This window comes from Lineus longissimus, chromosome 8 (assembly GCF_910592395.1).
Source record: "Lineus longissimus chromosome 8, tnLinLong1.2, whole genome shotgun sequence".
Taxonomy (NCBI): domain Eukaryota; kingdom Metazoa; phylum Nemertea; class Pilidiophora; order Heteronemertea; family Lineidae; genus Lineus; species Lineus longissimus.
In genome coordinates, this window is record NC_088315.1 from 10,795,759 (window position 1) to 10,813,379 (window position 17,621).

Genomic DNA, 17,621 nt, shown 5'->3' on the forward strand with positions numbered 1-17,621 from the left:
TGGAGATTCATCTATCCAGGTAGATTGATAGTTGGACGGTTTATAACCTGATAACTCTGGATAATATTGACTTACATTTCATAAGCTTTCGGACTCAGCTGAGTCCTTGGTCACATGATCACTCGTGACGTCATTGGACGTAGTGATCCCGAATTCGACTTACAAGGTAGCACGCTATGTCGCTGACATTTTGTCCCCTTTGGTGGGCAAAACTCAACATCATGTTAAGAACTCAAAAGCCTTTGCCGAAGAAGTAAGAACACTGCATTTTGCCCCGGACGAGGAGCTTCGATCCTATGATGTATCTGCCCTATTCACCAGCGTCCCCGTGGACAAAGCTCTGATTTTGATCCATAAGAAGCTCGAAGAGGACGACACTTTGAAGGATAGGACCCCCATGCCCCCCCCCCCAAGACATTGTGACTCTTCTAGGCCTCTGTTTGAATTGTACATATTTTAAATACCAAGGACAGTTCTATCAACAGATACACGGAGCAGCTATGGGGTCCCCAGTCTCCCCCATAGTTTGCAATCTGTACATGGAGGATTTCGAGCAGAAAGCCATCAGAACAGCAGCCAACCCACCTACATGGTGGATATATGTGGACGATACACATACTAAACAGAAGAGGGCCCACTCACAACAGTTCACTGACCACCTGAACAGCATTGACGATGACATAAAGTGGACCACAGAGCCTGAAGTCACCATCCCTGTGAGCGATCAGGAAACCGTCGGTGACAGGACCGAAAGAGCCCTCGCTTTCCTCGACACATGGTCTGTGGTCAATGAAGATGGCAGCATTAAAACCAGGGTCTTCAGAAAGGCAACCCACACAGACCAATACCTCAACTTCCAGAGCAACCACCCGCTTGAACACAAAAGGGGGGTGGTGAGGACATTGGCCCATCGTGCAGAAGCCATCGTCAGCGATCCCAAGGATAAGGGAGCGGAACTCCAGCACGTCAAAACTGCCCTGTCGTTCAACGGTTATCCTAGTTGGATCCTGAAAGATCCCAAGCATCAGGTTCAGGCAGAACAACAACCCACGCCTCCTACTAGAACCCCCAGCACAGCGAAGAATCGGTACCCGGTTGTCCTCCCTTACATTAAAGGTTTCTCGGAAGAACTAAGGAGAATCCTCAAAGGCTATAACATCCAGGCCTATTTCAAGCCCACCAACACCTTGAGGCAACTCTTAGTGCGACCTAAAGATAAGCTGGATAAACACCAAGTCACTGGACCCGTGTATCACATCCCATGCGGGGACTGCCCAGCTTCATACGTAGGGGAGACAGAACGATCGCTTAAAGCTAGATTCCTGGAACACAGACGCCCGAGCTCCACCACTTCAGAGGTGTCACGCCACATTCACACCGCGGAACCAGGACATAACATTGACATTGAAAACGCCAAAGTGTTCGAGGTTGAACCGAGGTGGTACGAACGAGGAGTGAAGGAGGCGATTCACATTCGTACGTTGCAACCCACTCTTAACAAGGACGGCGGCCGACACAATCGCTCTCCAATCTGGAGTAACATCTTGAGGACCAGAGTCAGGAGGGGGGCACAGTCGAATTCGGGATCCCCGCCGATCACTACGCCCGATGACGTCACGAGTGATCATGTGACCAAGGACTCAGCTGAGTCCGAAAGCTTATGAAATGTAAGTCAATATTATCCAGAGTTATCAGGTAAAAACTGTCCAACTATAAAAATGTCCAATACAGTGTTGGATCGACATGTGCACGTATCTCAAAATTGGCGTATTGGCGGAAGGCATTAGGCAAGGAAGAGAACATTTCAGCAATGAATCGGGAGATAGCTAAATATATAAAGCTGAATAAGTTGCGAAGAAAGGGGTGAGGTAGAAGGACATTTTTTTTAAAAGACGCGAGCGATATTTGGTAATACACTCAATTTAAATGCATAGGATCAAGAAAAAAAAACCTCATGTTTTTAATGGGTGGATTAACTTTTCCTTGACTCAGATACAATTCAGTGTAAAGTTAACAACAAGAAGAACAAAACGATATCTTATGTAGCTCTGAGCTCCCAAAGATAAAGGAGATATACAGAGCACTTTGTCGAAGAAACCAAACGGATTATTCAATTTCCCGTGATTTGGCGTTGTCTTAGAATGGTTTTCGAACTTCGTATAAAATACAATTTCCTCATCAGCCTCCAAATAAGTTACACTATTTGATGCATGTAATATCTTTTTGTGAAAAGAAATCAAACAACAACCAGCCAATAGTTGCGATAGGCATTGAATAAAAGCCTAATTATCTTGCAAAAGTCGCCTATTGTCAAAATCTGGTACCGGGTGCTACTTAAAGGGAACTGGAACCGCCGAGCGATTTATTCAACTTTTTGACTTTCACCGCCCGAGAAAGTCGAACTTCCAACTTCATATTCGAGTTCAGATTTTTAGCTCCGCCCCCAGTGACCGAGCATGCGCAGTTCAATTTGTTATTATTGAGAATCATGTGAGAATTACGTGAGTCACACGATCTTTCATTCATGAGTTTTCGTAGTAAGTTCCATAGTAGTGACGTCACTCAATGATTGACAGCTAGGCGCCATGTTTCATTCATGCCTCGTTCTGATCACCCGATACGCGGGAAATGAAAACGAGGTCATACGAACTCGCTTGGCGGTTTCAGTTCCCTTTAAGGTGCTGTAGTATTGCAGTCCAATTTTTTAGTCTTTTTTCATTCTTGGTAGAATGGAGAAGAAGCAAATGTCAAACACTTGACTCATTGCGTTACTGAGCAGGTAAATTGTTTAGGGATCGGAACCTGATAGTCTCCAGGTGGTGATAGGTCACCACTATAGGTTAATTGTGGTATAACACGGATTACTGAAAGGCCGTTTTGTACAGCGAGCATTCATAGCCGCGTCAAAATCTGGAAATCACTGATTTTGACGTTAAGATGAATGGTTCGCTGATGTCTCTGACATTCTGTTCAGCACAGGAGCATGTATACACGGGGTCCCCCGGCAGTACTCATACCACCCAAACCTGTTATAACATACCATCTCAATCTCGAGTATCTTATAGCAGTATTTTGTGAAAAATCAGGAGATACGAACTTTTTGAATTATGAGTATACATGTAAGTCTATTACTCATGTGTTTCGAGTGAAATATAACGGCTCGTTTTTCTCACGCCAGCCGAGAGAAACATTTGCCTACTTTGAAAAATTCCTCTTGATTTTTGATGGTCCTGAAGTCAACATGTATGATTTTGCAAAGGGTATTGTAAACGGAAGTCTAATTCTGCCTAAGGAGGGGAGGCAGTGTCTCGAAAAAGATGTAAACTACCCAATATCTAACCTGGTTTTAAATTTACGATTTGCTGAAAAGGCCTTTATGATGTGCATTTATTTTTTCCGAAGTATGTTTTTGTTTGATTACTATATAGAATCAGGCTCAGAGCCTGTTCTACGGTTAACTAATAAAACGCATCTTCACTTCCCTCATGTTGACCGAGTAAATCCAACCTGGTTCGACCACAACTTATTCGCAGTTGGTTTTGTTATCTTATCGTGTAGTCCACTCGTCGTATTGGCCTTAACTATAGGGGGATACCAATCTTTACCTTTCCGTCCATCCTGGGGAAACTAACTCTCTGGGATCGTAAGGAGAAACTTCCACACGAGTAGATACGATGCGTACTTTCGTTTATTTGACTCTTACTTGACTATCCGAAATCATACTAATAATAATATTTCCACCTTCAAGGAAAGGGCATATATACAGGAACCAACCAATCAGGGTGCTGAATAGGGGCTGCAATACTCCACTGCAATGCAGCATAAAGCGTCATCGCTACGTCACACAGGTAGGCCCGCAATGCGCCCGGGCAATGCACCTGAAACTACCTGTAGACTATTTCGGTCCTGCATACATGCTACCTGTTCCTTAAAGGTACGATAAGCAATGACAACAACCTTTGTACACAATCCGATTACAGTTTTATATATCAGCGTGAAAACTATTTGACTGCGGCTGTATATCATTACAAGCAACGACAATCAAACGGGTATAGCTTACTTAAGACACACTTAATCAAAGGCAACTCTGGCGGAGCAAAATCGTTTGGCATCATATCAAATCCAAACTATGGAGTCAAATTTGTCCTCTTGGAGAAATATCAGAGTGAGCTGATGCTAAGCTTTGGGTTTGTCATCGAGTGTAAAAAAAGCAAGCCTCTGCAAAAGGCCTACATAAGAATAATTTGCACACACATATGTCTTGAAAAATATGCTGGTAGACTTGTTCACATCAATGAGAAAGGCCAAATATTGCACATGATTCGTTCAAAACCTTTAAACTCAAACACAAAGTATGTGGTTAGATATACAAGAGCAGACTGAACAAGACAAACTTGGAGACATTGGCCCTCATAACCTGTCCACTGTAATGTATTTTTTAGTACGCATCAATTACTTTCACCTACCACCTGGTGGTTTTCCGAGTTTCGTTTGAAGACGTCGAACTGATGTCCCAGATCTCTGGGAGCTGGTATTTCCTGCCCCTGCCCCTGCTGAGCGACAACTGGTGTTGGCAATGACTGGTTTAGTAGGAAAGCCAATTATGCCATTCAGATCAGCCAACATTCACAATTATTTTGATAGAACTGGCTTCCTAAGATCTTAATTAAAGGATGACCACGTTAGTGGAATATGTCAAAACACTTGAAGTGCTAATTAAGACTTTTAAACTGATGTTGGCTGTAGCGTTTGAACGAAAAATGTTGGCATTTGTGCTTTGATTTCTCTCATTCGTCTGATATCTTTTTTTCAAATACTGAAGCTGGAGATGTAACATCATGCCAGTTGAAAAATCTCAAAATATACACTCCGTGGATGTCTTGGAAAACACTAACCACAATAAGGTAAATGTCAATTTGATGAACGGTTAATACGATGGCTCAGTTGAAAGAGGTAGTCTTCAGTTTGAAGTTGGATAATCTCGGAATGAGGCGGTCAGATACTAGTTCAAAAGTCTGACATTATAAACTAGGTCATTCACCTAATATGTCTTTTCCAGTACACTGGCTTTGTTCAGTGATAGACTGCCTTGATATACATTTTTACCGCGCCGTAGCTAGAGGGGTTTGGCGCGAGAGGGATGGCAAATGTCCCTCCAAATAGTTACAAAACACGTCTTTTTTCATGCACGTTTTTGGCTGATTTTCAAACTGGCGGAGGACAAAAGAGATGTTTTGCCCACCCCCAATGACGAAAAATAGCTGACTTATGACCGGCAATACTACCAATAATGATGAATATTAAAATCATCGTCAAAGAAATCGAAATCACACTAATGAAAGTTTTCCAAGAAAACAAATATTAGCTGTCTAATATTAACGGTTCTACCACTTAACTTAATCTCGGAATGAGGCGGTCAGATACTAGTTCAAAAGTCTGACATTATAAACTAGGTCATTCACCTAATATGTCTTTTCCACTACACTTGCTTTGTTTTACGATAGTGATAGACTACCTTTATAAACATTATACTGGGTCGTAGCAAGAGGGGCTTGGCGTGAGAAGGAGGGCAAATGTCCCTCCAAAGAGTTACAAAACACGTCTTTTTTATGCATGTTTTTGGTTGATTTTCAAACTGGTGGAGCATAAAAGAGGTGTTCCCCCCCATGACGAAAAATAGCTGGCTTATGACCGGCAATACTACCAGTATTACGATGAATATTAAAATCTTCGTCAAAGATAACGGTATCACACTAATGAAAGTTTTCCAAGAAAGCAAATATTAGCTCTGGAATATTTAATAGTTCTATCACTCACTTATTAAGGGTAATCGAAATCTACGGTACAGACGCAGAATGAGAGCGAGGTTTCTACCACCTGTGATATTAAAAATCGGCAACCATGATAGGTTGCTTTATAATCACGTGACTGGCGCCATTGTTGTCGTCACCGACGTCCGTGGTAAACATGATTACAATGTGTGCATGTTTTGTTTGAATTCAAAGCAAGGTATATTCGTTCTCACCCATAGTACAATCCTTCGTGTAAACAAAATAGTGTGCGCTAAACTGTGTCTAGCTAGCTTTGCACTGGTCTATGATAGATATATCGTCGTAAAGCCGGCACCACACGGTGAAATTTGCGTGATGCAAGTGACACGCGTGCACGTTGCGACAGGCAAATTCTCACTGTGTGGGGTCGTTTCTTGCTGCGTATCTTCCTCGCGTGTCGAGACGCAGCCGATCTAGCATGTTTGATATTTTCTCGACACGCGAGGAAGTTAATCATCGTGTGGGGGCTACCTGCAGCAATGTTGCGCGAGTTCGACGAATCACAACAAGCAGATCGGTCACATGATTTATTGGTCAGTCACATGATACCAAAATGGCAGCGCCCGGGAACTGTCAAATCCTATGAGAAGTATTATGGACCAAGAAGACAAAATTGCCCTTATTCTCCTGCTGTTACTCCGTCGGAGGCGGCGGCGGAGGCGGCGCCGCGTGGACCGTAGTCTTTGGACAAGGCCATGGATTCAGAGAAGAGAGGATAACGGGGCCTATGCAAATCTAATTGCTGAATTGCGGGAGGAGGACCCCATGAAGTATCGCCAGTTCCACAGAGTGCGGGTCGAGGAATTTCAGGAATTGCTCGAGATGGTGGGGCCGCAGATACAAAGGCAGGATACAGTAATGTGACTGACCTATAAATCATGTGACCGATCTGCTTGTTGTGATTCGTCGAACTCGCGCAACATTGCTGCAGGTAGCCCCAACACGGTGATTAACTTCCTCGCGTGTCGAGAAAATATCAAACATGCTAGATCGGCTGCGTCTCGACACGCGAGGAAGATACGCAGCAAAAAACGACCCCACACAGTGAGAATTTGCCTGTCGCAACGTGCACGCGTGTCACTTGCATCACGCAAATTTCACCGTGTGGTGCGGGCTTTACGACGATATATCTATCATAGACCAGTGCAAAGCTAGCTAGACACAGTTTAGCGCACACTATTTTGTTTACACGAAGGATTGTACTATGGGTGAGAACGAATATACCTTGCTTTGAATTCAAACAAAACATGCACACATTGTAATCATGTTTACCACGGACGTCGGAAATACTACATAATTGTTCTGAATATTTCTCTCTCTGACTCTATGGTATTATTCATGCTAAAAACAATGCAGGGTCAAAGATAATTGACTTTGAAATAAGCTCAAATGCGTAGAAATAAGTGTCGATGTCCGACTGTCACGTGACAAAAACGTCATCAATATCTTATGCAAATGACCTTGTGAGCTATAAATAGTAACTTTGCGGAATGCTATTATGAGAAATGGAGGTCTCTTGAGTTGGAGATGACATTCTCGTTTTTTATGATTGATAATGATGTCAACAGAGATGGAAAATTGTTGTTCTGTTCATAATGTTGTTTGAGCTCTTAACGAATGGCCTCCTGTTTATTCATTGCCACAATACTAATGGCAGCACCAAACTCTGAAGGATTGTATATCGTTGCCATCATGGAGCAGCCAACTAAAGATGGAAATGACTCATATCCGAGGTAAGAGTAGTTCAGTAATTGAAGTCAGAATGAGTACTAGTTCAGTAATTGAACACAGAAAATAATAAAAACCGAAAACTATTTATTTGAAATATATGATACATCTGTGATAAAGTGGAGTGGGTCACAATTGTCCAGAAACTATCGCCGATAAACCACAGAGTAAACTTAACAAACAGCATTGGCAGTGGAGAGTGACATGGATCAAGAACTCTTTGAGGATACCCAAAAAGTATCTGTAAAAGCACGTCTGACTAGTCATAGAGAAGAACTCGAGGGTAACATGACAGTGAACTGTATAGTGGCATACAAAAACGTTGATAGAAATACTCAATTTCAGGTAGCATGACCAAATTGCGCCAGAAGGGCACTTGTCGGCTAAACTTCAGTTCAGAACTTGTATTCTAATAGGCCCATATCAGTCCGCAAGTGACGATTTGATGGCAATGCTGTACACACATCAATTTTTCTCAGGCAATCGGTATTGGAATGTTTTGAATTTTTACTATTATTTTGATAAAAGCCTCTTAAAAACACATATAAAATTTGGTGGGAATTAAAGCACCCTTGGTGTACTTTTTTCACCAACCTATATTCATTAAAATGTACACAGAATGTACACGCTGACTAATAGAGGTCTCTGGCCATATGCTGGACTGTTGCTACATTACGTGCCAAGCATCAAGCACACGTAATTACAGTCACTGTAAAAAATATACTGTTGTGGACAGCTAAAAAACCCACTATTTCTGTAAATGTCTAAAACTGCACTGTCTGATTTTTGAAAATGTTATTATGACTTTCAAACATTTTAAAATATAGATTTGTGTTGTTTTCTTCCCTTTTGCTTGGCTGCATCTTCGCGAATTTTTGGGCTGTCAATTCGTTAGATCCAGAAAAAAATTACAATTAGCGTTAATATACAGAATGAGCAACAATGTTCAAATATAACAGGTATATGACCAAGCGCAGTATGTCTGTATCGATTTAGCAGAATTCACTTCAAAATATATAATATGTTGTCATAAACATGATAAAGAAATTAAACAATTGAAACAACTGAACAATTGAAACAGATGAAACAAAGTTACCCAAAGTATGATTTGCTGCATGGTTTGAAAGATAACGTGAGCAGACAGCTATGACACGTGATGAGGACAAGCCTGCAAGACTGCGTTGTTCCAGCAGAGGTTACCTCGAATCTGTCATGTCCTAGTTCTTAATTCTCTGGTATGATCAGGTGATGGTGGAAGATGGATGATTGGCAACGGGTGTCATTTTCTACTGTCTTTGGATACCGAGTGCAACAGTCAAGTCAACGCCACAAGTGCAACACTATTTTCATAGAGAAGAGCCCGAAAGTCTCAACGTCGTGTGATACAGAAATAACATACTCTTCATAGATCGATGCCTGTAACGTATTGATATGGACATAGTAGCCTGTCTTGTTGTTCTTGTAGAAAACTCGAGAATTATTGACGTAGATATTTGTTTTTTAATACAGTTATAGGGAGTTAAAGGTAAATCTTTTTCATTCAACGGTTACGCCCATAGCAAACTGGAAATAAAGGAAGCATCGTAGAAACAGAAAAGGTGATTAGTGTAAGTAAAAGGAGGTAATCTTGCCTGCTTGATGTCGTAGTGATTGCAGATGTACTGCCAAGATTGTTCTTCATTTTGTTAACAATGCAACTTTCTGCCTCACCGTCTTAATAATTTGGTGAATTAATTTGGTGAATGAAATAATGCCTTGTATTGCCGAGGTGATGTATATCTGTAAGATACCAACTCCCATATTTTACTTGGAAATTCGGCATGCGATATGAACGAACCTAACGGAAATATGGATAGAAATTGCGCAAGGAATGAGTGAAATTCTCGAGTGCTAACGTCGTGCTACCTACATCGAATGAATTTCTTGCTATCAACTTATTATCAATCATCGTACTTTGCGTTTAGAGTAGTACACTTGCATGAGTGCTGTTCTATTCGATAACGATTACGATCAGGGACCTGTTTCATGAAGCCTAATAAAGTGCCTTTAGCCCTAATGCTAGGATAAAGTCTATCCTTAAAGGAAGAACGCGTTTCATATACGTGCCTTTAAAATATCTAGGTTAATGTTACCATTAAGAGTGTTTCAGGTAGTGGTTTTATCCTGTCTTTATTTTATTCGGTTACTTCAAACCTAAAGGTAGTCTAGAGTTCCTTTAGTCGCGAGGACTTCGTCCAGGGTAGACGTGGAATCATGTTGCGCTTGATTCAGGAACGGAATAGGCGAAATCTTCGACAAGAACTGGTATTCAGGGATCGATTCAATCCGCTGGATTCCATGAGAGATGATTTATTCATCAAGAGATATCGTTTCCCGAAGAACATATGTTTCGATTTTTGTCGTCAGCTGTCGGAGGAGTTGGAGCATCCTACTCAGAGAAATGAAGCCCTCCCAGTATCATTGCAAGTGTGTATAGCATTACGATATTTCGCAACCGGGCATGAACACTCTAGTACCGGTGATATTCACCATGTGAGCATTGCGACAACATCGAGGTGTATTGGCGCTGTGTCATCCGCGTTTGCAGCACGCATTGACCAACACGTTTACTTTGAGAGGGACCTCCAGAAGGTCAAAACCAAATTTTTTGATAACACGTGTTTTCCAAGAGTAATTGGATCGATCGATGCGACCCATTGTCGTATACGCAAGCCTCACATCAACGAAAACGTGTATATCAATCGGAAAGGATACCACAGCATTAATGTCATGCTAGTTTGTGATTAGGATATGATCATAAATAACTGTGTGGCACGTTTTCCAGGAGGGTCTCATGACGCCTTCGTTCTCCACAGTTCAGCCCTTGGCCAGGCATTTGAAAACAATCCACCGAATGGTTGGATGTTGGAAGACTCGGGGTATCCTTGCACCTCTTGCCAATGCTCTAAACCAGACAGGAAAAGGCATTCCAGCGGATGCAAATAAGAGCCAGATGCATCATAGAATGTTGCAACGGTCTCCTAGAGCAACGGTTCAGATGCCTCCGCAAGGAGATTCAATACACACCACAAAAGGCAAGCATTATTGTTCAGTCCTGCTGCCTGCTCCACAACATTGCTGTCCGGGATAGATTGCCCTTAGTGGAGGATTTAGATGACGATGACGATGATGACGAGGACTCTGATGATGACGTAGGGGATGATGACTTTCCTCCTCGAGACATGGATGTGAACGGCAATAAAATTTGCCAGCTTGTTGTTCTGAGTAGAACTCCACTAAAACATCAAATTCAGTATCAGTCCAATTGCGAGATCGCTGTCTCTTGGCCATGTTCCCAGCAGAGAGTTAATGCATGGAAAGGAAGTTTCGTATGTCGAAAGGGCATTCTTATAGTGTATAGGAACCAAAGACACTGAAATTGACACATTTTGCCACGGCCCGATCATATTTTACAAATCTCAACACAATAAAACACTCTGCGTTCGAGTTATTGTTTTTCACCAATGAGGTACACCATACAATCATTTATTAATGGTAGGCCTGTTATAAAATTTAATGTAATGGCAGAGTAAAAATGAAATGGCCAGGGCCATTGTGCTCACCTCATGTGGAGGAAAGATGGATAAAGAGCATGGTATTGTGTCATGTAGTGTTAGGTTTGATGTAGGTCCAAGCAATTACAATTTCCCCAAAATGGCCAATTTACAGTACATTCGACCTCTGTGACCTTGAAAAGTAGGTCAAATCAAAGAAGACCCGGGTGATACATTGAATGGTTGTTAGAATTAGATGTACCTATGATATAAAATTGGTGCCAATCGGGCAAGTCATTACTAGGAATAATGGCATTTTGATGAATTTAGGATTTGGCCCCCTCCCTGGAGGCCAAACGGCAAATCAGATCGCACCAAACTTCGGTACCTGAGATCACCTGACCAAGGGGTACATGTGTACTTAATTTGTGATCAATAGTCATTGCAGTTAAGAAACGTGCCATAGTTACGTCCTGACGGCGAATTTACGTCATTTGACCTCTGTGACCTTGACAAGAAGGTCAAATTAAAAACCTGTGTGACATATACTGTATGGTGGTTAGATGTACCCATGATATCCAATTGGTGGCAATCGGGCAAGAAGTTAAGGAATAATCACATTTTTAAGGTTTTTGGATTTTGCCCCCTGGTGGTCAAGTGGTGAATCATATTGGACCAAACTTCGGTCCCTGAGATCACCTGACTAAGGGGTAAATGTGTACCAAATTTGGTATCAATAGTCATTGCAGTTTAGAAACGTGCCATCATTACATCCTAACGGCCAATTTACACCATTTGACCTCTGTGACCTTGAATAGGAGGTCAAATCAAAAACCCGGAGGGTATATGATGCACCTTTGCTAGAAGTACCTACCATATTTTTTTCAAAATTTCCCGACGACTATTAAGGGAGCTATTGCATATTTTCACTTTTAACGTTTGGCCCCCTGGTGGCCAAACCATGAAACGAATCAGACTGAAACTTGGTCTCCAAGGTGTCATTACATAAGGGTACATGTGTACTAAGTTTCAACTCAATAGTTCTAACAGTTACGAAACGTGCCCTGCTAACGGACGACGGACGACGACGACGACGACGACGACGACGACGACGACGACGACGACGGACGACGGACGCCACGGTATGGGATAAGCTCACCTCTGCTAAGAGGTGAGCTAACGAGTTATGGAATGCTTTTAATACGCAGCTTTAAATAGACGTTATATCCTTCCTTTATGGTACCTTGAAGGAAGTCTGTAAAAAAGTTTTATGAAACAGGTCCCAGAGGTCTAGGAACAGTATTGGTGGGGGAAACAGTATAGCAAAGAAAGCGCATTACGGGACTCGCGTATAAATAGCCATGATCTAATTTCATACACTGTGGCTATTTTCACGCGAGACCTGTATGATGCGAGTCCCAAAATGACATTTTGAGTTATCACGGTCTCCGGTCACTTCGTCACTCGGTCGTTCCATTCGAATGGAATAGTGACTGCATCGATTGATGGGTTGAAACTGAAGGTACAATATCGCTAAAGTCAGCAGGCATCACTCACCTGTGCTGTATCATTGACCTGGTTTGATAGGCAAATTCCGTATTCAGCTTGAAAAATACAATTTTCCTTTCAAATCAAACTTGAAGAGTCGTTTTAGAAGAACGTTAATCAAATTATCTGCAACAGCTATTTTGAGAATCGTTTTAGTTATCTTGATTAGCAAACATCATGACAAAGTACCCTTATGAGACGAAGACAGTTTATCAGTTCTTATATTTACCAGAACTCATTCAAGATATTCATCTAATGTTACATTTTCATTTGACACTAAAATGGGGTAAGAGTCAAAGATAAAGAGATCAGCATGGGAGTTACTCAGAGGCAGGCGGCTTTTGAACATGTTGTCGATAACTTGGCTTTCAAACGTGTCGATTTCATAATGAAGAGCCAAACCTTCAGCCAAATCGGGTGTGTTGCCGTGTGTCTTATAACAAAAGGATGTCTTACTGTTAATTACTGGCATGACGGAGACATTTATTGCCAATTGAGTAAGCGGAGGGGGAGGTGTATTGGAAAGGGTGAGCTTGATGACCATCAGGGATCAAGAATGCTTCAAAAGAAGGTAATAGGCCATCAAAACTACTTCATCTGATATCTTTTGAACATGTTGAATTGTCAACACGGGTGTTTGGAGCTTGATTCCATTTTCATTTTCTCTCGAAGGCATCAACTGGTCAGATTTCCACAGCCATCAACGGAAGTTTTCTCCTGTTACTTTTTCTTGAACCCCGTTAGAGTCGTTGTCTGTCGAAGCGGCTATACGAGTGTTGGGGGGGGGGGGGGGGGGGTAATTTGAGTCTTTTTATCTGTAGTTGTCTTCTTGGTCAATTTTGTGTCCTTCGAAATTGGCAACGTGTTTGTTGTCAAAGCAGGGGCGGTGCTTGAGGGTGAGCAAAGAAGTCACCAAAAAATTAATCTGTTTCTTGACGTGATTTTTTGAGTTCTCCCTCCCCTCTCCAGCCCAAAAAGGTAGCTACATGTACGCCCCTGCCATGATGAACACCTGACTCATTGGCTCAAGTGTTGACTCCCTGGGTGTGTCCTGTGACATCTATTAGATGTTCCCCGAGTCTGGTCAATATAACTCTTTGATCATATTCAGAGTATGTACAATTTGAACTGAAGGTATCCGCTAATCATGTCTTGGGGAAGAACCATACCTGATGATTTGCTTGAATGTGATAGGGATGTCGAACGAGCTATATGCTTGGACAAAGTTACAATCTGAGGAATGATCACGAATCATCTGATTTGGTCCTTCGTCATCGTCTTCATCGCAAGAGAGTGCCCTTGATAATTTGACAGCCTCCCAAAGCCCAGGACGGTTCGGGGAAAAGAAATAGGTTGATCCCATATGGAGTGAGAACGTCAGTGTTTAATGCTATACCGGAAAACCGACCAGATGGTGTCATTCAGAAAAAAAACTATAAAAATGCCCAATACAGCGTTGGATCGACGTGTGCACAAAATTGGCCTATTGGTGGAAGGTATAAGGCTGGGAAGAGAACCTTTCAGAAATGAACAGGGAGATAGCCAAATATATAATGCTGAATAAGTTACGAAGAAAGGGTTGAGTCGCAAGGAAATTAATTTTTTAAAGACTCGAGCATTTTTTGGTAATACACTCTATTTAAATGCTTAGAATCAAGAAATTAGAAAAAACTTCATGGATTTTAATGGATGGATTAACTTTTCCTTGACTCAGATACAATTCACAATAAAGATAACAACAAGACGAACAAAACGATGTCTGATGCAGCTCTGAGCTCCCAGAGATAAAGGAGATATAGAGAGCATTTTGTCGAAGAGGCCAAACGGATTATTCAATTTCCCGTACTATTATGGCGTTGTCTTAGAAGGGTTTTAGAACTTCGTATAAAATACAATTTCCTTATCAGCCTCCAAATAAGTTACATTGTTTGATGCATGTAATATTTTTTTGTGAAAAGAAATCAAGCAACAACCAGCGAATAGTAGTGATAGCCATTGAATAAAAGCCGAATTATCTTGCGAAAGCCGCCTATTGTCAAAATCTGGTACCGAGTGCTATTTAAGGTGCTATAGTATTGCCGTCCAAATTTTTAGTCTTTATTCTTTCTTGGTAGAATGGAAAAGAAGCAAATGTCAAAAACTTGACTCGTTGTGCTATTGGACAGAAAAACTGTTTAGGGATCGGAACCTGATAGTCTCCGGGTGGTGATAGGTCACCACTATAGGTTAATTGTGGTATAACACCGATTACTGAAAGGCCGTTATGTACAACGAACATTCATAGCCGCGTCGAACTCTGGAAATCACTGATTTCGACGGTAAGATGAATGGTTCGCTGATGTCTCAGACATTCTGTTCAGCACAGGTACATGTATACACGGGGTCCCCCGGCAGTACTCATACCGCCAAAACCTGTGAAAATATACCACCTCAATCTCGAGTATCTTATAGCAGTATTTTGTGAAAAATCAGGAGATACGAACTATTTGATTTATGAGTATAAGCCTATTACTCATGTGTTTCGAGTGAAATATAACGGCTCGTTTTTCTCACGCCAGCCGAGAGAAACATTTGCCTACTTTGAAAAATTCCTCTTGATTTTTGATGGCCCTGAAGGCTACATGTATGACTTTGAAAAGGGTATTGTAAACGGTAGTATAATTCTGCCTAAGGAGGGGAGGCAGTGTCTCGAAAAAGAAGTAAATTACCCTGAATATAACCTGGTTTTAAATTTACGATTTGCTGAAAAGGCTTTGATGATGTGCATTGATTTTTCCCGAAGTCTTTTTTTGTTCGACTACTACATAGAATCAGGCTCAGAGCCTGTTCTACGGTTAACTAATAAAACGCATCTTTACTTCCCTCATGTTCACAAAGTAAATCCAACCTGGTTCGACCACAACTTATTTGCAGTTGGTTTTATATGTCTGCGTGAAAACTATTTGACTCTGGCTGTATATCATTACAAGCAAGGACAATCATCCGGGTATAGCTTTCTTAGGACACACTTAATAAAAGCCTACTTAGGAGTGGCAAAATCGTTCGGCATCATATCAAATCCAAACTATGGAGTTAAATTTGTCCTCAGTGGGCTGATGTTAAGCTTTGGGTTTGTCATCGAGTGTCACAAAAATAAGCCTCAGCAAAAGGCCCACATAAGAAAAATCTGCACACACGGAAGTCTTCAAAAATATGCTGGTAAACTTGTTAACCTCAATAAGAAAGGCCAAATATTGCACATGATTCGTTCAAAACCTTTTAACTCAAACACAAAGTATGTCGTTAGATATACAAGAGCAGACTGAACAAGAAAAATTGTGATGTTTCTTTTTAGTGCGCATCAATTACTTTCACCTACCACCTGGTGGTTTTCCCAGTTTCGTTTGAGGACCTCGAACAAATGTCCCAGGTCTTTGGGAGCTGGTATTACCTGCCCCAGCCCCTGCTGAGCGAAGACTGGTGTTGGCTAAGACTGGTTTAGTAGGAGAGCCAATTATGCCATTCAGATCAGCCACCATTCACCATTGTTTTGATAGAACTGGCTTCCTAAGATCTTGATTAAAGGTTGACCACGCTAGTGGAATATGGTAAAACACTCAAAGAGCTATTTTTAAATTATTCTTAAAAGACTTTCAAACTGATGTTGCATTTTTGGCCTTAGTGTTTGAACGAAAAATGTTGGCATCTGTGCTTTGATTCCTCTCATTTTTCTGACTTCTTTTGTTCAAACACTGAAGCAGGAGATGCAACATAATGCCAGTTTAAAAATCTCAACATATACACTCCTTGGATGTCTTGGAAAACACTACCCACAATAAGGTAAATGTCGATTCGATGATGGTTTTTACAAGGGCTCAGTTGAAAGAGGTAGTTCTCAATTTGAAGCTGGCGGGATAATCTCGGAATGAGGCGGTCAGTCACTAGTTCTTCAGTCTGACATTATAAACTAGGTCATTCACCTAATATGTCTTTTCCAGTACACTGGCTTTGTTCAGTGATAGACTGCCTTGATATACATTTTTACTGGGCCGTAGCTAGAGGGGTTTGGCGCGAGAAGGATGGCAAATGTCCCTCCAAAGAGTTACAAAACACGTCTTTTTTCATGCACGTTTTTGGCTGATTTTCAAACTGGCGGAGGACAAAAGAGATGTTTTGCCCACTCCCAATGACGAAAAATAGCTGACTTATGACCGGCAATACTACCAATAATGATGAATATTAAAATCTTCGTCAAAGAAATCGAAATCACACTAATAAAAGTTTTCCAAGAAAACTTTTATTAGCTATCTAATATTAACGGTTCTATCACTTAACTTATTAAGGGTAATCGAATTATACGGTATAAATGCAGAATGAGAGCGAGGTTTCTGCCACCTGTGATATTAAAAATTGGAAGCTATGATAGGTTGCTTTATAATCACTTGACTGGCGCAATTGCTGTCGTGACAGACGTCCGTGGTAAACATGATTACAATGTGTGCATGTTTCGACTGAATTCAAAGCAAGGTATATTCGTTCTCATTCATAGAACAATCCTTCGTATAAACAAATTAGTGTGCGATGAACTGTATCTAGCAAAAAGAGCACTGATCTATGATAGATACATCGTCGTAAGTTGCCGGGAAGAGCACAAGCATCTTACATTTATCCTCTTTGACGTCAGGCTTGGCATCTGCACGAGGAAACTAGTCATACCGGAAACGGACCTGTGCGTAAGCGGTGTGTTTGTGTCGACGTTTGATATTTTGCTCCGACACGGGACATTAGTCATTGATTGCAAGCGATATAGCCAGTCTGTCATTAGGATGTATTCATTCAATCTGAATGAAAGCGCCGTTATAAGACTGTCCTCAAAAAGCGCTATCGAAATAAACGTCCCGGTGTCTACTTACCACAAATTCTTCCTTGGCGAAGATCTTGTGTACTTTATTATTGGTCAAAAAGAAGAGAACGATTATTTGGGATTATATTTATACTGGTT

The 17,621-nt window shown here is 41.4% G+C and overlaps 1 protein-coding gene across 1 annotated transcript; it reads left to right on the top strand.

Annotated features, from left to right (window-relative positions):
- Positions 1–539: 539 nt before the first annotated feature.
- Positions 540–1,664, top strand: LOC135492606 (uncharacterized). The gene has a single exon (XM_064779156.1). The coding sequence runs from the start codon at positions 540–542 to the stop codon at positions 1,662–1,664; it is 1,125 nt and encodes a 374-aa protein (XP_064635226.1).
- Positions 1,665–17,621: the final 15,957 nt, after the last annotated feature.